Consider the following 22,448-nt stretch of genomic DNA (forward strand, 5'->3'; position numbering starts at 1 on the left):
TTGGGCTTGGTCTTTCATCTTCCCTTTGTAGAAGTCCCCCCACTGGACTTTGGTTTGCAAGAAATCAGGAACCAATGACAATCTCACTCTGGCATATGCATTTCTTCCTTCCCCTTCTTTCCTAGAGCTTGGATCTGGTAGGGGATAGCCTCATTAATGGGACTTTCCTAGATATTCATGGCATATGGAAAGAGGAGTAGCTTGGATTCAAAAGAGCCAAATTTGAGTTCTGGTTCTGTTATCAACTTACTATATGGCTCCAGATGAGACAGATCATACCTCTGAACTTCAGCTTACTCATGTGTAAATAGGGCTAACAACAACAATAATAATAATAATAAACAATACTGTAATAGCTAATACATATAACAATTTAAAGTCTGCCAATTATTTTCCAAATATTATCTCATTTGAACCCCATAAAAACCCTATGTATTATTGCCCTCATTTTCATATGAGGAAATGGAGTTTCAGAGAAGTTAACTGGCTTGCCTATAATCACAAAGCTAATAAAAGTCAAAGGCAGGATTTGAATGCAGATCTTCCTGACTCTTAAGTTCAACAGGCTATCCAAGCATGCATAGTTATCAGAGCTATCAGATTTGCAAATGATATCAAATTGGGAGGAGTGGCTAAGGGACAGAAGGAAAAGAAAAAGAATACGTATCCATAAAGGACTATCATGTACTTATCTAGACTTTTAAAACTTTAAACAAAATAATTTTTATAATAAGTTTATTGACTTCACAGAAAGTACAGTGGACCTGGAGAGGGTCTGAGTTCAGGTCCTAGGTTTACCACCTCCCACTAGTATGACACAGAATTCTTCTGAGCTCTAACCTTCCATTTAGAAAATGAAAGGGTTGAATCAGATGATCTCTATGGTCCCTTTGAGCTCTAAATCATAGGTTAACATGTTATTCTCCCCTCCTCCACAAAAAATTTTTTTAATTCCAAATTCTTTTCTTCTTCCCCTCCTCCCAAGCAATTTGATAGATAGATAGTTGTATGTGTATTATACAAATGTCTTTCCATGTAAGCCATGTTGTGAAAGTCCCTTGAAAACAAGAAAAATAAGGTTTAAAGAAAATATGCTTTTAAAGTCCATCAATTCTCTGTCTGGAGGCAGATAGCATTTTTCATTATAAATCCTTTGGAACTGTCTTGATTATTGTATTACTAAAAACAGCTAAGTTATTCACAAGTAATCATTGTACAATGTTGCTATTACTGTGTACAGTGTTCTCCTGGTTTTGCTTACTTTGCTTCATTTCATTTCCTTTAAGTTTTACCAATTTTTTTTTTTTTACTAAAAGCAACTTGCTCATCATTTTTACAGCATAATAGTATTCCATCCCAATCATATACCACATTTTGTTCAACCATTTCCTAATTGATAGGCATCCCTCAATTTCCAAATCTTTGCCACCACAGAAAGAGCTGCTATAAATATTTTTGTACATATAGATTTTTTTTCTTTTGATCCCTTACAGATTTAGCAGTGTTATTACTGGGTCAAAGGGTAAATACTTAATTGTATAGCCCTTTGGAGATAGTTTCAAATTGCTCTCCAGAATGGTTGGATCAGTTCACAACTCCATCAACAATACAACTGTCCTGATTTTCCCACATCCCCATAATATTATTTCTTTTTGTAAAAGTAATGTTTATTTTTTAAAACATATTTCCATATGAGTCATGTTGGAAAAGAAAAATCAGAATAAAAGGGAAAAACCATGGGAAAGAAAAAATAAAAATTAAAAGGTGAAAAGAGTATGCTTTGATGATCATTTAGTCTCCATAGTTTTTCTTGTGGATGGCATTTTCCATCTAGTATCTTTTGGAATTGTCTTGGATCACCATATTACTGAGAAGAGTTAAGTCTATCATAATTGATCATCAAATAATTTTGCTGTTACTGTGTATAATGTTCTCTTGGTTCTGCTCACTTCACTTAGCATTAGTTCATGTAAGTCTTTCCAAGCTTTTCTGAAATCAGTCTGCTTATCATTTCTTATAGAATAATAATATTCCATTACATCCATATATTATAATTTATTCAGCCATTTCCTAATTGATGGGCATCTATTCTAATAAGATTATTATTAAGCAATGTATTACTTATTATGTGCTAAGCACTGAGGATACTAAGAAAGGTAAAAGAGTCTCTTCCCTAATGGAGTTCATTCTAATGGGAGAGACAACATGTAAACAACTATGTACATGTAAGGTATGAGAGTGAATTGGACAATCTGCAAAGAAACCTAGCATTGAGGAGGATTGGGAAATACCTCATACAGAAACTAGGACTTAAAGTGAAACTTAAAGAAATACAGGCAAGCTGAAAGACAGAAATGAGAAGGGAAAGCATTTTGCACCTGGGAAACAACCAGTGAAATGGTACAAAGTTGGAAGAGTGAGTGGCTTGTGAAAGGGACAAAAGGGAAGTAAAGCACAAGAAGACTTGAAAGGCAGAAAAACATTATGAAGAACTTTAAAAACCAAATGGGAAAAAGAGAAAGAAAGAAATATTTTATTAAGTATCTACTATATACAAGGCACTATGCTTTACAGATACTATCTTATTTTATTCTCACAACAACCCTGGAATTTGGATGCTGTTATCCCCATTTATATTTAAAGAAACTGAGGCAAACAGAGGTTAAGTGACTTGCCCAGTGTCACATAGATAGTAAATATCTGAGGCTGGAGTTGAATTCAGGTTGTCCTGACTTCAGGCCCAGTACATTAGCTAACTGTCTTACATAAAGTATTTTATCTCTATTTCTGGAGGCAATGAGAACACTTGAATTTGTTGAGTGGGGGTGATATTGTTATATATGTGCTTAATGAGGACAAATAAGTTCAGGGCGGACTGAAATGGGGACAGACTTCAGGTTATAGCCCAGGTGTGACGTAATGAGAGCCTGTACCAACGTAGTGACTTTGTCAGAAAAAATAAGGAATCCTGTATTGTATAAGAGATGTTGTAAAAGTAGAAATAAGAAGACTTGGTAACAGATTGTATATGTGGGGTGACTGAGGGTAAGATATCTAGGATCATGCATATAGGTCATGAGTCTCTGTGATTGGGTGGTAGTGCCCACAATATTAACAAAGAAGTTGGAAAGATGGAAGGAAATGATAATGAGTTCAGTTGTGGGCATGATGAATTTAAGATGTCTACAAGACATTCTGTTTGACATGTCTCCCATGCAATTGGAGATCAAGAGAGAGGTTAGGGGTAGGTAAAGATATCTGAGAATCATTGCATGGAAATGATTATTGACTTCAAGAGAGATGCTGAGGTCACCAAACAAGATAATATGAAGAGAAGAGGATGCAGGACAAACGCTTGGGGGATGCCCAGAGTTAGTGGACATAATCTCATTGAAGATCCAGCGAAGGAAAATAAGATGAACCCATCAGAGAGACAGAAGTCAGTGAGATCATATTATAAGTTAATTGATTTTTAAAAGACCTCAACCTCTGTTGTTGTTATTATTGTTGTTGTTGTAATAATTAGAGCTGCCCCAAAGCAGAATAGGCTGCTTTGGCAAGTATTAAGTTCTCCATTCCTGGAGATCTAAAAGTAGAAATTGATTGACTATTAATTAGGGATTTGTGTGCGGACTCCATTCTCTCCAAGATATCTTTCATATCTGAGATAGCTTTCAACTCTGAGATTTGCCAGTTGCTATTGTTATTCTCTCAGCTGCTGACTTTGGAGTCAGGATCTGTCTTCAAATCACAGCTCTCCTCCTTATTATGTAACTTTGTTGAAAACTTTTGGCTTCTTTGAACCCCCATTTCTTACTCAATAAAACATAAAAGGGCTGGAATAAATTTCAGAGGTCTCTTCCAACATTAAATGCTGTGATTTTATAATATTTACTTATAAAATGAATAGGTTGGAAATATAGTCTCTAGACGTCCCTTTCAGCTATAACATACAATAATTCTATAAGATTAGCATCCAAAAGAGGATGAGCTAATTAAATTAATTGAATGTTTTGAATTTTACAAAGTCTTTTTTCTTTACAACAATTTTGTGAGATGAATAATGCAAGTGTTATTTCTCTACATATGAGAAAAATAAGTTTAGAAAGGTTAAATGACTTGCCTATTTTTATGTATCTAGTTAATAAATTGCTACTCAATCCCAGGTCTCCTAGTTCCAAATCTAAGGTTCTTTCCATCACATCAAATATATTTGCCTAGATATTTTCCTTTGATAAGAAATCCATTGAAAGTGGCATGTATCCATGTTGTGTGTTTCTTCCAATAATAATAATAGCTAATGTTTATAAAATGTTTAAAGTTTGCAGAGTCTCTTAATTTTCCTTACCCACCATAGATATCACAAATGTTATTATCTCCATTTGACAGATGAAAAAAGTCACAGAATCTAAATGACTCCCTCAGGGTCATGCTAAATTTCAGTAAATTTCAGTGGCAGAATTTGAATCTGGGTCTTTCTAGTCCAACACTACTCAATGGCATGTAATACAAAAAGAAGGGATTCACTTTTTAATGTCTTTTCTTTATTTGGTCTCTGCCATTCATCCCCACCCTGAAGGAGAACAAATCCACTTCAAAACAAGCTCTTCCTTTACTCTTAGATGCTCACTGCCATCATCTTCTATTCATCGCCATCCAATTCCACTTCAGCAAGCAAGTCAACTAATCAACAAGTATTTATTAAGTGAGCCCATCAATGTATCAGGTGCTGATGTTGCAGAAAAATACAACATTCTCTGTCCTTGCATTTATATTCTACTGGGGGAAACTTAAATGCTAGAGATGTATAGTTGTTAACTCATTTCAAGCCACTTTCCTAGTGGTCTTTTACTGAACAAAAAAGCAATATTTATGTGACTTGGGTATTTCTGAGAAGATTTAGTTACTTATTTAAAGAGAGAGAGAGAGAGAGAGAGAGAGAGAGAGAGAGAGAGAGAGAGAGAGAGAGAGAGAGAGAGAGAGAGAGAGAGAGAGGTAGCAAATTGGTGTAGTGGACAGGGCACCAGCCCTCAAGTCAGGAGAACCTGAGTTCAGGTCTGGCCTTAAACACTTGCACTTTAATGTCCATTTTCTTATTTCCTTTTTATGACAACCATCTGAGATGGACATATTAAAGTTATGATCACCATTTTACAAATGAGGAAACTGACGTTCAGAGACATAAAAGGATTTACCTAAAGTCCAAACAGCTATAAAGGAGGGAGGTGGAATCTCCACCCAGATCTTCTTATGCTATTCCTGTATTCTTCCCACAAAATCCTATGATAGAAAGAGCATCAGACTTGGAATTTTTAGGCTTGGGTTCAAATCTTGCCTCAAACAATTACTATCTGTATGACTGTGGCAAATCTCTTAATTTCTGTGAATTTCAATTTCCATATCTATAAAATGGGATGAATAATATCTAGACTACCCACCTCATGGGGATTATTGGAAGAAAGTACTTTGAGAGACTTAAGGTCATCTATGGATGGTGAATTGCCAGATCACCTCAAATTAATATCTGACTTTCCCTAGACCTTCCTTAATTCCTACTATACCCTGAACCTATGGGCCTGTGGGCCTGAGCCAATTTGCATGGCTGATATAAGTGGTAATGGTTAATCAAGAATCTATTTAGCTTGTGTTTAATAAGAAATGTTTCCCCTTGCTCTTGTTACTAATTACTGAAGATGTCTCTGTGTGAATGAAAACTTTGTCCCTTGCCATCTGGATACTGTTGATATGTCTCAGTTCAGTCATGAACCGGGTGATATCAGTGGTTTCCATGTCAACAGATTACAGTGTCTTATGTAGAAATGTGTGACTGTATTGCAACAAGAAGAAGCCAGCCTCTGAAGGGGGAAAGCTCCAGCTTCACACTGAAAAAATCTTAGCTGATTTTCAGTAATTGCTTTGGAAATATTTCAGTTTTGTTCCAATTATATCTACATGGAAAACTGCAGTTTCAATGTTTAGGGTCATTTGGGAATGGGACAATTGGCTTATTGAGAGCTTCATTTTCATTCTATTGGGAAGACTTTTCCCTAAAGAGAATACATGAACATCTTTAGCCAATGGAAATTGCTTTATTCTCTGAATCATGGAGATTTACCATGTGTACCTAATGGGTGGGTATCTCAGAGTTCTGTGGGTCCCAACAACCATAACATAGATGTAGAATTATAGTTATGAAAAATGTGACCTAAAGGCCTCAGGATTTGGATAATGAAACCTGGCTAAGTATAGCAATAGCAACTATAGCCTAAAGAAGAGTCATTGGGATAATTTCTTTAAGAAACAAGCAAAAAACAAAAACAAAAATCCTGGTACAGTGAGAAGAGCGCTAGATTTAGAGCAGGAATACCCGGCTCTGCTACCTACTATTTTAGCCAAGTCATTTAATCCATCTGGCCCTTGTTTCCAATCTGTCAAACGAAGGGTGTTGGGCTATGTGATCTTCTAAGCCCTTGGTGCTAAATCTTAATCTATGATCTATGAATGTAAAGTTACTATGGCCTCTTGTGCTCCTTCAAAAGATTTAATGGGAGAGGAATTTTAATCATCTATTTCTAAGAAATCATCATTCTGATGACCAAAACAGACCATAGCAGATAGCGTGTGACTAACTACATACATGAAACGCATCTTAATACAAACTCGGGAATTTGAGCTGATCCCAGCTGTCTGCTTTTTTTTTATAGATAAAGAATGCTGCAGCGAATGTCCTTCGAGAAACATGGCTTATCTATAAACACACCAAGCTGCTCAAAAAGATTGACCATGCCAAAGTCCGGAAACACCAGAGGAAGTTTCTCCAAGCTATCCACCAGTAAGTAGAGCCAAGTCTGACATTACTTCTCATGAGTGGCCTGGGAGGTGGCAGAAAAGAGAAGCTCATGGCAGTTTGCACTTCAGATCTACTGGTGTTCTCTTGATAGATCCAAAGAAAGAGTCAGACAGAGACACCCAGAGAGAGCTTGTCCTTTCCTTGGACCCTGCCAAGTCTCATCATTCAGATTGTGTTCACATTAACCATACTAGGTTTCAAAAATCAGAGGAGGGTAATTTGGTCAAAAAACTGAAGCCAGAGGAATGAATTGATCTCAACACCTCAGCACAAAGACCAAGATGAGATCATTACCATCTTTCTCCCACAGGCTGAGAAGCGTAAAGATGGAACAGAGAAAGCTGAGTGATCAAGCCAACACCCTGGTAGACCTTTCCAAGGTGAGTGGGTGAATCTGAAGCCACCCTCAAGAGACTTCAGATTCTTCCATTTGGATTGTTTTAAGGGTGGCTGGGAATAATTGGATAAGATGATCCCCCACAAAATTTTATACTAGGAAGTCAGAGAACAATTCCTATCAGGATCCACTCCCCATTCCCTCTTCAACTACACATACACAAAACTACACACACACAATCAAAACAGCCTTAAGGTTCAAATTCTAGAGGTTTGGAACCTACTATAATTATTGCTATACTCAAAAGGCTGGTATCTATCTACTCCCAAAGTAAATAAATTGTTTCAGATCACTGGGGCACCTGAAAAAGCTAACAGTCCTGTCAGGGTTCTGAATTGACAGGCAGGAAGTAGCATGCTCAGTAAGAGTTCTGTGAATTCTTATCGTAGGAGTCATGATAAAAATCTCAACTAAGCTGTCCAGTTCAGGGCTTGAGTTATATTATATGGAAACTGAATACGACTAGTTCATTATGTTCTGAGATCAGTCTCAAAAAGTGAATAGTCTCCTAAAGCTAATGCGGAGGTATATGCAAGCATAGGACCTAGAATCGATTTTATTTATCATTACTGATGAGTTTGTATTAGGGTTTTTATTGTTGTTTTTTATCTCTACCTGTGCTTTTAACAGTATTAGGAATTCCCAGTGTGGAAACTCCCTCTACCAATGCAGATCAGGTTCTATTCCCCAACATAAAGACTTAGAAAGTTGCAGGAGGTGTTGCAAGATTAACTAACTTGACCATAATCACAAAAGTGATATGATTCAATCAAAAACCAAACAATAAATATATATTAAGAGCTTACTATATGCCAGTCACTGTTCTAAGTCCTGGGGATACAAAAAGAAGCAAAAGATAGTCGCCTCTCTCAATGGTCTTGCAATCTAATGGGCAAGACAACATTCAAACAAATATATACAAAGCAAGTTATAGACAGCATAACTATGAAATAATTGCAAAGGGAAGGAACTGAATTCAAAAAAGGTTGGATAAGACTTTGTGAAGGAGATGGGATTTGGGGATGTAAAGAAAGTCTGAGAGGTCAGAGTAGAAGAGGGAGAGCATTCTAGATAGGGGGAACAGTCAGAAAAAATGAAAGGAACATGATTGGACCTATACAAAAGGAATATCACTAATGAATGAATGGAGGACAGATTGGAGTGGGAAGAGATATGAGGTAGGCAGACCCACCAGCAGGCTATTGTACTAACATAGGTTTGAAGGGATGAAAGTCGGCCCTAGAGTTGTGGAAGTGTCAGAGGGAAAGGGATATATTCAAGAGACATTGCAAAGATGAAATCAATAGGACTTGGTAACAGATTAGAAAAAGGGGAATGAGAAACACAGAAGATTCTGAAATGACTTCTAAGTTGCAAGACAAAGTCTGGGAGGGTAAGGTTGTCCTCTACACTAATTAGTTGGAAAGTAGAGAGGAAGTAGGGTTTAGGGGGAAAGAAAATTAGTTCCATTTGGATATCTTTCATTTAAGATGTCTTTTGGATATCCAGTTTGAGATGTCTGAAAGGTTATCATAGATGTGAGATTGGAGCAGAGAGGGCAGGGTAGGATAGGCAGACTTGAGAATCAACAATTCAGAAATGTAATTAAATTCATGGGAACTAAAGTGAGATCTGATTCTAAGACCGATCCACTATCCACCACAACATGCTACCTCTTTATTGTTATAATCAATGACTGATGTGAAAATGTTCAATTTGTAGCTCTTTCTTTGTGATTCTTTCTCTATTTTTAAATCTTTCCATTTTCCCCCATAGAAATATGGGAATGAGGACATATTTCTAGAGATACACTATCCAGAAAAGAATGACCAACTTAAGGCTGGCAGAAGTAAATGTGGGGAAAAGAAAAGTATATGGGAATGCATGAAGTAGAGAAGAAGGAAAGGGTGAGGAATTATACTGTTCTCTTATATCTGAAGAGCTTTATATGAAGAAAAAATGAGAGACATTTTCCCCAAATCTGGAGAGTAAAAGTAGGATCAATTAGTAGAAGTAACAAGTAGATAGATATTTACCTGCCTAAACAACAAAGCTGTCACTAAAGTTCTTCAAGTAGGCACTAGGTGATCCCTCTCATTGGGGATGGTACAAAAGGGAGAGATACATTGTCCAGGTAGAGATGAACCAGATGACCCTGATATCCCTTCCCTATTGATTTTAGGATTCTGTGACTTGATTACTTTGGCTCTTCAAGAGAAGAGATAATATAATATATAAGATACATAATCCAAGAAAAAGTCCAGCAAGAGAGCTCTCCCTTGAGAACACTTGGGCTTTTGATGCAGTGGATGGAGGATTGGGTCTGAAGTCAGGATATTTCACCTTCCTGAATTCAACTCTGGTCTCAGATACTTATTAGCTGTGTGACCCTGGGCAAATCACATAATCCTGTTTTCCTCAATTTCCTTATCTATAAAATGAATTGAAAGGGAAAATGGCAAAGCACTCTAGTATCTCTAGCAAGAAAATCCCAAATGGGGTAACAGAGGATTGGTCACATTTGAAATGACTCAACAATAACTATGCTGCTCCACTGATACACTAAAGCATTCTTTTCAGTACTGTTCTGGGAGGCAGATTAATAAGCTTAAGAAATTCACTTCTCCTCAAAATCCTTAAAAAGTTAAGGCATGAAAGGTCATTGTTACCAACAGCAGCAAGCACATCGGTAATCATTGCGCGTAGGTGCCTATTGAAGAAAGGGGCCTCCCCCTCATCAAGTTCTCTTCATTGCTACTTGATCAAAATCATATATAAAGTACAAAGCCCAGGGCCAGCCTTATAGAACATGCAGGCAGACATTCATTATCATAATGGAACCTACTTTCTTGGTGAGCCCAAGGAGAAAAGCAACTCCTTCACACAAATTAAAGCCCATTGAGAACGTGGTACAATCAGTGCAAATTATTGGTTATTTGGCCATCCACAGGCACCGGGTACAATAAAAGGATTGTGTCAAAGAAAGGATTCCCTAACCTGATGTGGAAATTACAATCAAGTGGCTAAGTAGGTTGGCACCATTTGGAACAAGCATAGAGAGATTGTCATTACTCTTAGAACATTTGGGTAAAATGTGGAGTTTGCAAGAGGTTTTTTAGGAGTCCATCAAGGGGAAAGCTGTTGCTGGGGTGGCAGAGTGGGAAGAAAGAGCACATTTAGTGTCGCTGGTTTAGGACTGATCCTGTGAAAAAGGTGTGTTTCCCAACTCACCTCATACCAAGCACAACATATGTCCAAACCAGGATAAATTACACTACCAAGTAGGTAGCATGTTGTCATACTGACTCAAGCTAGGTAACTGCATTCCACAGTGTCTGTGATACTGCCCCTGATGCATCTTCCAGAAACAGGAGCCAACATATAGCAAGATATGTGAAGCAAAAATATCAGGTGCAACAGAAAGTCTCATCTATTCCTCATGGATCCTAGAGTAGAAACGATTTGGAAATCAGCTCACCTGAAGGTCAGGAAAGCTTCTAGGAAAATGACCTTCAATGACTTGCTGTGAAGTAGAGAGAAGAAGTAAACACTGACATGCTGCCAGTCTTTTTCTTTTCCTCTCTGGGGAGAATTAAAGGTACTGGCAGTTTCCTAGCATATCCCACATTGAGCCGTGTTTCCCCTGGAATCCTGTCACCAGGCAACGAAAAGAAGGCATAATCATTTTGTGTGTGTGTGTGTGTGTGTGTGTGTGTGTTCACTCTCCATTTATCTTTTTTTTTCTTTTGGTTCCTTGGAAAGGAAATGTGGTCGGGGGGTGGTGGTGGGTTGGGGAGGCTGGGGAGAACGGCAGGATCCCAAAATGTTCTAACTACTTTTTATAGCCTCCTCACAAACAGGCCTTCCCTTATGTTTAATGATGTTGGAGGGGTTTATGCACATGTCTCTGAAGGGTGCTCTGTGAAGACTGATCCTTGAAGGAATGGCTGTCAATTCACCAAGTCATCATTTTGACAAACCTTTGGCATGACATGGCAGCTCCCAAAATGATCTAGCTCTTCTTAGGCGGCATTAACAGAGGTAGACCCTCTGAAATGGGGAGGCAATAGGTCACTGTCCTTGGTTCTAGTTAGATCACATAGGATCACAAATTCATAACTAAAACAGTCTAAAGGTCAAGTAGACTAATCTAGTCATTTTACAGAGGGAAAAACTGAGGCAACTTGCCCAGGATCACTTAGGTAATAAATGACAGAGCCAGGATTCACACTTAGGTCCTCTGAATAGTAGGAGGAAGGATATCATAGCTGTCTTTGAAGAGCTTTCTTAAAGGAGAGGGGTCAGACTTGGCCCTAGCAGATTGCACTAGAAGCCATAGGTAAAAGATGCAGAATATCCAGTTTCTACATTAAGAAAAAATTCCTAGACCAGTGATCAAAATTCAGCTAGAATGAAGGGTCTCGAAACCATCCATAAGGAATCATACCACATATCAACTTAGAAAACTACATATTGACATCATGTGCCACTGTATTTCATACAATTTTATAACTCCAAACCTAAAAATTTATTTCCCAGTTACATTTTAATGTGGTTCTGTCTCACTCAGGAGTATTGCTGTGGTAATATGACTCTTTAGCTATATATGATACCTCTCTCTTACACATTAGAACTGTTGAACAGTATAATTGACTGCTTTAAGAAATAGGGAATTTCCCATGCCTACAGGTTTCAAACAGTTGATAACTACTTTACAGGTGGGCTTTCTTTCTTCTTACATGTAGAGCTAGTCTAGTTCAATCCTCCTTCAGTTTATAGTTAAGGAAACCAGGATCCAAAGAGATTGAGTGACAGGATCACACAAGTAGTGATGGCAGATATCCCCAGCACCTTTGACACCAGTGTCAATATTTATTCTACCATATTCCACTATTGACTGGATTAAATCACTTCTGTGCTCCTTTTTAGGTTTTTAAAAATTCTTTTGATACAGATTTTGGGCAAACATTTCATAAGCTATACATTTAAACAATAAAATCATGGTTTCCCTAGACACATAGAAAATGGGAGTAAGGGTACATTCTCTGTCAGTGGAAGATTTGGCTTAATGCACACAATGAATTCCTCACTTTGGCAGGTACCTCTGTATTTTCTGTCTCCTTCCTCTACAAACTGGTCCCTTAGCTCTCTCTTTTGGTTACTTCTTCTCTTTTGGCTACTTCTTCATCACCACTACCCTTTTTTCCTCTTAATTTATTTTCCATTTCTTTTGCTTCCCATGCCATCTGTTATTTCTGCTGACTCCCACCCCTTTTATGAGTGATCTCTTTTCCTATTCTATTGGGACTTTATTGAAAGGTCCTTTCAGAGCTACTTTGTTGACAAATTCAGCAAAAAAAAAAAAAAAAAAGCAAAAAAAAAATTTAGGATAAATAGAAGCATCCTAAGTGATACAATGGCTCTCCTCCAATCAGTCAAAAACTCTTATCCAAGCCAAGAAAATGATTTGTACTTTCTTAGCATCCTGTGACTTCTCTCCCTTAAATGATCCTGCCTCAGCATTTGAAAAGTTTGGTGGACTAATAGTATTAAGACTGCCTAGAGAATCAGTTAATGGTAGGCACCTATTCAAGGTTCCATTTATTCAAGTAACAAGATCATAGATTTAGAGCTAGAAGGGACCTCAAAGGCCCTCCAATCCAACCTTTAAGCTTTCCCCTTCTTCCTTGATCTGAGAGAATATGAGTCATCATTATAGGTTGTCCTGCTCTAAAATGTTATGGTTGGTCCTCCCCTGCTTATGTTCCATGATAACAGGATCCATATTCTTTTTTATCCTACAGATGCAGAATGTCATGTATGACTTAATCACAGAGCTGAATGACCGGAGTGAGGACTTGGAAAAACAAATTGGCAGTCTGGAGTCTAAACTAGAACAACTCACTGCCAGCTTCAATTCCCTCCCCCTGCTCATTGCGGACACCCTGCGTCAGCAGCAACAACAACTCCTCTCAGCCGTCATCGAGGCTCGGGGAGTGAGTGTGGCAGTGGGAACCCCCCACACACCACTTTCCGACAGCCCTATTGGGGTCAGCTCCACTTCTTTTCCCACCCCTTACACAAGCTCAAGCAGCTGCTAAATAAAACTCCCCATACAGGAAGGATTGCCGACAGGTCTTAAGATGCAAGTCAACTTTCTCCTGGTCTTTCTGTCATCACAGGAACATTCAGGCTGAGTGGACATAAAGAATAAGATTGAACTAGTTAACAAATTCATGTTCATTCAGAGTGCTTGGTTCGATATGCCTTGAAATCAGAAATCGAATCTCTGTTTAGGTGCCTATATATGGAAGAGGGAAGGAGAAATGAAAGGAAGCCAAACATTTGACAGGGCCTTTGTTGCAGTGTTTGGTGGAAAACAGAAATCCATGCTCAATCTCAGGTCTTCAATTGTTTCTGAGGGTGGGGAGGATAAAGAGAGGGAGAAGGAAATAAAGGAGGGGGGGAACGAAGGGGAGGGAGTGAGAGTGAGGGGGAGGGAGTGAGAGCGAGGGGGAGGGAGTGAGAGCGGGAGCAAGAGTGAGAGAAAATGAGAATATAAAAACTAAAGAACCAATAGAAAAGCAAGTAGAGGAAAATATTCCACTCCACTGAGTATCAACCTTGGGCTTTGTGTTATAACTAAGAGCCTCATCTACCACTCTGCTTTTTTTCTCTAGTCTAAGAAGATCTCTCTATATGATAAAGATAGGAAAAAGAAGTTCACAGTTTGCCAAAACACAGACACAATCACAGAACATCAAAGCTCTTATTCCTTACATAGGTCATTAAACCCAGTGCATGGTAAATGAGGTCATGTAAGACAGATTTTTCCAATAATATATAAAAACTTATTTATAAAAACCAACCAGTTCCTGCCCATGTGCCCCTAAATTCAAGCCATTCTGTTTCCACTGGTGATGTGTTTTGTTCAGGCATCACTTTTTATCAACTATTCTTTCTTTGTGGGCATAGATCCCTTCCAAACCTTACAGGTTGCTTTTGCCATAGGTATGTACAGTGCCTGTTATGAGTTGAATACCAACTTAAAAATCTTGGCTTTCTGGAGCTAAAAATAGTATTCTGAAAATAGCTGCTTTGGTAGGGTTTAATCCGCTATCCAAACAATCTGAGATTCATTGGTATTATATGGTGATGAGTATACCACAGATATTTAGGGTGTCGTGGCTCAGATTGAGTTTCACCTGGGAAGGCTCATTGAACTTATGTCTACCCCACTTCAAATTTCCTAAGCTAGCTGAGTGATCAAACGTTCCCTCATCCCAGATTCAGTGACAGTGGCAGCATTTATAATGCGAGGTGTATGAAGTAGCTTATAAATGAAGTAAAGGTCATTCTAAGATGGTAATTTTGGGGAAAGGAAGATGGCTCATAAAGGAAATTCTTTAAGGAAAAAAACCTTAAGTGAGTGTTGACTAATGTAGATCAATGACTATCTGTTTCTGGTGCCACTTTTTTTAAATCTTGGTACAAAATCATGTGGCTTGCACAACTGAATACTTTAAAGGAGACTTTAGAACCGCTAGAAAGACCAGCAAGCCCTGATCAAGCCCACTTCCCTGAACGGTGATACCAGTCCCAAAACTTTTTACATCACCCTAATCTGACCTCTCCAAATTTTGCCAGATGAAAATAATCTTGTAATTTGCTGCTTTAACTCTGAGGAGTTTTTAACTACTATATGGTATACTTCATCTGTTTAAATTCAAGCAAAAGAACATTGTATCTTAGTGGCTAGCAGTTCTGCTGGGTTCTGATAAATTGTTACCACTTTAAGGTAAATTATGTAATGCATCCAGCTACAGAAATTTGCTTCATTCTGTTTCTGTCACACTGGGCATGGTCTTCTAAAGTCTTTTAAAGAAGTGTTCAGTTGACATTGATGGAAATCTATAGTTCAAGACAACTTTTGAAGGAAGCCTTGGTCTGTAGCCTGATCCGCTTCCTCGAAGAACCTTTCCTGGTTTCCTCTTTAAGACTCCTTTTAACATTGTCAGTTAGTTGATTTGCATACCACAGATATCAAACTTACTGGTTTTTTTTTTTTTTTTAATTGTTATCTATCGCTTGTACCAGGAAATGCAGCATGGCATAGTCAGAAGACCTTGTTTCCAGTCCCACCTCTGACACTTGTTGTGTGGTCATGGGCAAGTCGTTTGATTTCTTTGCTTTCTAAGGCAACACCTTAAATCTATAAAATTACAGATGGATAGCTAGTAGGGTCTAAGAAGGAAGTTCCCAGTAAGGAAATCATAAGAACCTGATGTATCTCATGCATCTATTTCTTTGATGTTCCTAGAGCAATGTTTGTTGCTATTTTCAATGAAAATTCAGCAGAACATAAAAATGGATGTTTAAACAGATGAAATAACCATGGAGTTACTTTGTGATTTTATCATATTTCACCAAACAATGGCTAATAATTGTAGAAATCTACTTGTCCAATCTGGATTCCAAAACCATAGTCCTTAGCTACTGGGTCTCAGTTTAACCCTTTCATTGATAATGCAATCCCTTCTCAACATATCTGGGTTACAAGGATCCAGTTTTGTATTAACTTAAGATGTTGCATGTTAAATTCTGCTACCCTTTCTCTATCCCCCCCAAAATTATACACAGACTATCTCTTCTCAGTCAGTCTGTGCATAATTGTTGATGTTTTATGGGACCTTTGGCCAGTGAGAAACCTTTGCAGACACTGGTGACAACACAAATTTGCAACAACTTCTACTTCAGGGGTTGATCTAAGTTGCTTCCAGTGTTAGTAGCCATGGGTACTCTGGAAACACAAGGGCATTTGAAGCATAAATTGAGCCTATTGTAGTGCAATAGAGAAGCATGATTTTTTTATCCTTGCCAAGTTAAGGCTCTTCAGAAGATGAGTGTTCTGATCTGCATACTAATATTGTCCTGCTTCGATTGGAAGATAGTTTCTATATACTAACACTGAAGATGTCTGTTAGGAAACTGCCCTTTTTCATACAAGTACAGACAAGTCTTGATGACTTAGGTACTGAAAAATCCAGTGTGCAGATTATTCAGGTTTTATGTTTCTCTTTTTCCCAGGGTCTGTTTTCTGGTGTGCCTCTGCTCATTAGTAATCCCTTCATCCCTTGAGTATTGGGACTAGGAGAAGAGGTAACTTCCAAACTTTCTTCTTCCCTCATTGTTCTAAAGTTTGATGGGTGGAAGAGGTTGCCCCTTCAAGAATTGGCTGTATTTGAAAAATACTAAGTTTCTCCAGCACTGGGTAGCTAGCTAAAATTCATATCCATTCTGCATATCTTTACCAAGTAGTGGAATTCTCTAATCTTCGGATAACTCGGTGACAAATCCAATAATGCTGCTTTTCTCTAGAACTTCTAGATGTCAGTAGAGCAGATACAAGACATGCCACAATGGATTGCTTAAGCCATATTATGTACTGTAAAGTTGGGGGTGTACTACTGTGATTCCTTAGGTTCCCTCATATCAATGGAATTTCAGGACATGGCTCCAGTTTGGTAGTTCAAACCCAGTCAGGGGCCTTTTCCTCTTTAGCTCAAAGTTCAGATGGAAACTGGTATCTTTGTCTTAAAGATACCATCTTTTTTTCTTTACCTATACATTTTCATAAATTGCTTCTCACCTGTTCTTGCCATCCTCATGACATGTTAACTTCATAATATCACTATATCTCTAGGGCTGTTTAGTGCTGTCTAGAATACAGCAAGAACAGATGCATCTGAGAATACCATTAATTTTCTGACCTTGACAGAGATAGAGATATGGTGTAGCAATATTCTCCTGCAGCAGGCAGAAAGGGATAGGAAAAAATGGAAAGAATAGTAGAAGAAAAAAATACATTTAAAAAATGGGAGATTTTCTCTCTCTTCTAATTGTTGTAGCCATAACAAGCTATTAAGTAAGAAAAGGATATTTGAGCTAGAAAGAGAAGATTAGAGATCAAAAATAAACTAGTTCTATTTTGTTATTCTAAGTAATTTAACCAAGTCAGTATCTCATTCTCTGTATTGGTAAATATGAAGATAATGTTTAATATTCTCCATGGCAAAGTATTACACAGGAACAAAATGTAATCTCTGAGGTTCAAGTTAATTAACTGGTTATGTATGATTTCCACCTGTTTTTGGCACACTGAAATGCAACATAGCCAGGAATCGCTGAAAATGGTGGTGGTGAGGGGTGTTTAATGCCAAAACACTAAAATCAGCTCAAACGGGAATGTATAATTAGTAATGGAATTGGTGGGAAGAAAATTGGGGGCACTAATGTGAAGTTCCAGGACTTCTCTCCATGATCATTTTGTAAATCAATGAACAGCTTAACCCCAAATTAGCAACATTACTGAGTCCCCAAAGTAAACAGTATCCTGTCCCACCATAATGCTGGGAAGTAATTGTAAGATACTGCAAAGTAATTACACTGCCAGGAGGTTGTGACTTTCCCATCCATAATGTCCCTAGTTTCTATAATGGCTCTTTTTTTAGGTTATCAGAACCAATGCAAGTGATAGTTATCATTCTGCTGTGCCTATTTACTCCTCACTGTGTTATGTTTCAGTACCTTAGACAGCAGCTTGATTCATTTATTCCTAGGCATCCTTTTTTCCCCCCTTGCATCTACTTGGTGACACTCCAGATATTCTTCCCCCTCCTTTTTTCTTGCTACCAACGTAAACATTATGGAAATAGGATCATTGGTGCCATTAAGAAAGCTATATATAGTTATTCTGTGGGGATATTCATATTAACTGTCTGTTTTTGATAGTTGAATAGCAGGCAAAAAGATAATCAGCCTGAGTGTTACTAGAGAAACAACGGGAACAGAAATCAACTTTATGGTCCTGTCAAGGATCAGAAGTGAAATATAGGTTTTTTCAATGACACATACAGATGATTCCTTAAAAGAACTCAATCTAATGGTATAAAAAAAATGAACTGTGATCCCCTACCTTCCTCCTGCTTCCCTTTACCCTTTTACTGGAAACAATAGCTTGAACTGGCATTTCCTCTGAACAACCCATCATGAAAAAGTCAACACATGACCTCCAAATCTAGGTGCCAAATGCCCCTGAGACAGTTGTTTACATACATGACAAATAGTCATGGGCAAGGACCACATATTGAAACAGCATGGAAGAAAGGAAGGATTGGGGCTAGAAAAGCTGATGGAAAAAAAGCACAAACTTCAGCTCAAACATCCAGTTATAATCCCAAAGAGAAACTGACATTTTATAGATACACACACACACACACACACACATACACACACATGCACAGCAGAAGCAAACCACACAGGAATCTGATCAAAATAACTGACTTCCAGTTTTACAGCAGAAAGGGAAATAAACATTCCCTAGTTTTGAAGCTGTATAGGTTGTCTCAGTTTGTTCATTTCACACAGGACCAATTCATTTCCATCCAAAACATTTCTTAATATGGCAAAGACTCCATTTGGGTCCCAAAAATTCTATTTTGCATTGGTCACAAATGAAAACAACAAAGAGAAGAATGATAATGGAGATAACATTTCCTTTGCAAACTCAAAGAAACTCATGTTTCTATTCAGAATTAGACAATAAGCTTCAATATGAATTTGCATCTTGCCTCTGTACTGCTTGCTTTAAAAAAAAAGATAGGAGAAAGCATAATAGTTTATTTTACCTATGAAATATATTGCTATATTATAAATGATATTATAACTTTCAATTAATATTTTGTATCAACCTAGTCTTTTAGCAGGTCAGAGTGTCCACCTGCTCTCCAAATGACTGTTTCTGAGTACACATCAATGTAATCAATTGCCCAACATTTAGACAAAGAGTCTCAGTACAACAGCCTTCAGAACTGCCATACCCTTCTAATTCTCCAAGGTCCTTAGTGTCAGAGACAAAAGAACATTATTCTTTGCTTAGAATCTGAATTTAATCCCAATTTTAATAAGCCATTACAAAAAATTCTAAAAAGCCATCTCTCTTGAGTAACTCTATGAAACTAATTTCTGTTGTTCTGTAGTTGGGTGAGGGCTAGGATTGGGGGAGGAATGAACCTACTTATTACCTATTTCCAAAAGCCCAATTACACAATCCATATCCATCTTCAACTCAGTCAGTCAATCTTTTTTTTCCTGTGGACATGCAGGAAAGCTAACCAAATAAGCAGCATTATTTCTCCTTCCTGAGCTTCAGGAGACTTTGACTTCTGTGAATGCACCAAGGGGCTATGTGAACAAGGAGAATGATGATTCTCAGTTTCTGTGAGAATCAAGTTGGAAGCCAAGCATGAAAAGCTACTTCTCTGGAGTTGGTGACAACCTAAAGATAGATAGGAATAAGGTTTGGGCGCCCTTTTATTGAGGAAATGAAACAACTCTGCCAGTGGAAAGGCAGGGGGAGGTAACAACTTGTATAATGTATGCCAGCAGAAACATTAGCTTTCTTCCACTGTTACCTTTTACTCCATGATTACTTTTATTAACTGATGAGATAAAAAGGAGGGGAAAGGCAAAGTTCTGTAGGGAAGTTGGGTCACCTCTCTGGGCTTCAGTTTCCCCATCTGTAAAATGATGAGTTTGGATTAGATAGCCTCCTAGGTCCCTTCTAACTTGACATCTCTGATTCTATGAGTGACGCTTTTGAATAGGAGAACATCTTTGTAATTGGCACACTCATACAATTCATTCTTCTCTTCCTCATCCTAATAACAGAGGCTCACCTGGAGAATTGCTCTAAACCTCAGACTCCCAGAAGAAGGCTTATATCTATATGAAATATGGTGTGTCCAGATTAACACAAAGGTTATCTTAAAACTGGTGAGCAAGGAGGTCCATTTAATCTCATCCTATAATCAATGTAATCATATCCTCTATATGTATCCTCAAAGTAAGTTTGACTGAGTCTTTTATCTATGCTTTCCCTAAGTATGAGTCACAAATTCAAAAATTCACATTAATATGTTAGTAGTACAAAACAATAGCTCCTTCTTTAGAAATGAGCTGCTAAAAATAAAATCCAGCTTCCATTTTTTTTGCACTTCAGTTTATCTGCATCTTGAAGCACCATCCCATACTTTATTCACACTATTAAAATGAAAAATAATGTCACTATTTCCAGTTTAAATCTGATGTATCTAAGATTTAACACTTGTGTATGTTTTATTATTGTTGAGAAATTCTCCCAGTGCCTATGCAGCTCTCAGGTCATAAGTTAGATGCCCGTGCAGCTGCATTCCCTTTTCCAGGCCACCAGGGTTCTACTGTATATATGACGCTTCCTACTTGTTTGTGTAATGGAAATTAGTTCATCCTCAACTTTATAATTGACTGATGAATGTACTAGTGATTGTCAATTCACCTCTAAAATACCTTTGTGCCATTTGCTCCCTTCAGCCTTTCCTTTTAGCACCTCTAGAACTGATTAATATTTTCCTATCTCTACACAAATAAATTGTCACCAAATATAGAAAATAAAATATCTTCACGAATAAATTAAGGTTTGGGACTTTTCCCCAAACTTTAAAATCATTTGATAAATGAGAGAATGAGTATGATCTGTGCTGTTTTTAGTGAAACTTACAGTCTCTGGAACAGCAGTCCCAAAGTAGATGGAGTCTCAATCTTTAATGACTCCATAAAAGAGTAAAGTGACAAACTGTATTCCTTCTCTCTCAACTCTTGATTAGAAAATGCTATACAGGTGGACCAAATCAGCACCCTTTTTGTCAGAACTAACCAAATTAAAGAGACCACATTCTCTTGATCTGGTTTTCTAAACATAATCTTAAGGGAAACATAAAGCCTTTATTTTTCCACTTTAATGCCTATTAGAGTATAACTACATCAAGGTAAACAAAAACACTGTAATTATTTGACAGCAACAAGACACAATCTTCCCTTTTTAATCATTAAATGCTAATAATTAGGGCTCCCAAATCACTGGAAAGCATTTTTTAAAATGTTTTTCATTTTCATTGTGGTTCCCCTCCCCCTTTTTTATATCATTTTGGTACCAGTATAAGGATACCTGGGTGGCCTATTAAATCAAGCCCCTCATAAAGCTACACAGCATCCCATGCAGTCCATTTAAAATGGCCTACAGCTGAGTGTAAGTCAGAAAGCAACCTTGAGCTGTTTATTATTTTTATCCCCTTCTTGGAGTACTCAGCATGTGGCCAGTGAGAGCTATTTTTTGCTACCGGTAACTAAGGAGAACAGATAGGTGAATTTCACCATTCCACACCTCTAAGTCATCTTTTTCTAAGCCATTTCTGCTCATCATTACCCCAAGCAGGAGCACTCTAAAGGTGGAGAGGAGAATATCCAAATTCTAATGTTGTTGCCATATACTGATATGTACCCAGAAACAGCTATGTCCTAAATTAATGGCTTTAATCTGTTCATTGTAAAAAGTGCCTTGGACTTCAAACTAAAGAGGTCGGTATAAATATGTACATATGCGTGTGTGTATATGTAGGCAAATATATGTATTTATACATACATATAGACACACACATATACCTGCAGTCATATATAATATAGTCATACATATATCATATAAAAGCTTCATAATCTACCATATTTCTCTTCGCAATTCCATTTCTTTCGTCTGGTCCTATGTTCATTTGTTGAGAGAGACCTCACCATAGAGAGGTCCTATTCAGCACAGTAATGTATTATTATTATTATTTTTGTTTTTGTTTTTTACTTTTTATTAAAAAGGTAAAGGTTATAAAAAAAAGAGTGAAATGCCTGAAAGTTTTGAATTGAATCATGGTAAACCTTCTTAGGAAACAGAAGGGAAGAAAATCTATAGGAGAAATTCCCCCTTCTTCCTTTGGATGCCTTCATTTTTCCTTAATTGTGAGAGTATATGTAGAGTGCTGGTGTTCCAAAAACAAAACCGTTTTATAGTCTTCATTTAAACTCATTCTTATGCTTCCCGTCCTTTATTTAATTCATCTATTTGCCACAATTTCCCCAGTGATTCTGTATTATATATCTTTAGATACTGCATTCCTTATAAGCAGAAATCTGACTAAACTGAAAAAGGAGAGATGGGAGCATGGGAATTAGTTGTGACTAACACTTTCTGACAGTGAGGACTTTAAAAGGGAAAAGAGTCAACATGGTACAGTGGAATGAAGGGTAAATTTGAGGGCAGCATATCTATCAGGTCAGCTA

General features: G+C 37.6%; 1 protein-coding gene across 2 annotated transcripts in view; it reads left to right on the forward strand.

Moving 5' to 3' along the window:
• Positions 1 to 22,167, forward strand: part of KCNN3 (potassium calcium-activated channel subfamily N member 3) — a 299,637-nt gene extending 277,470 nt beyond the window's left edge. For both annotated transcript variants that reach the window (XM_051993926.1, XM_051993927.1), the window contains 3 exons: positions 6,705 to 6,832; positions 7,161 to 7,230; positions 13,052 to 22,167. In XM_051993926.1, coding sequence (XP_051849886.1) covers positions 6,705 to 6,832; positions 7,161 to 7,230; positions 13,052 to 13,348 — 495 coding nt within the window. In that variant the 3' untranslated portion in view covers positions 13,349 to 22,167. The remainder of the gene's footprint in view (positions 1 to 6,704; positions 6,833 to 7,160; positions 7,231 to 13,051) is intronic.
• The last annotated feature ends 281 nt before the right edge of the window (positions 22,168 to 22,448 follow it).

This window comes from Antechinus flavipes, chromosome 4, assembly GCF_016432865.1.
Source record: "Antechinus flavipes isolate AdamAnt ecotype Samford, QLD, Australia chromosome 4, AdamAnt_v2, whole genome shotgun sequence".
Classification (NCBI taxonomy): domain Eukaryota; kingdom Metazoa; phylum Chordata; class Mammalia; order Dasyuromorphia; family Dasyuridae; genus Antechinus; species Antechinus flavipes.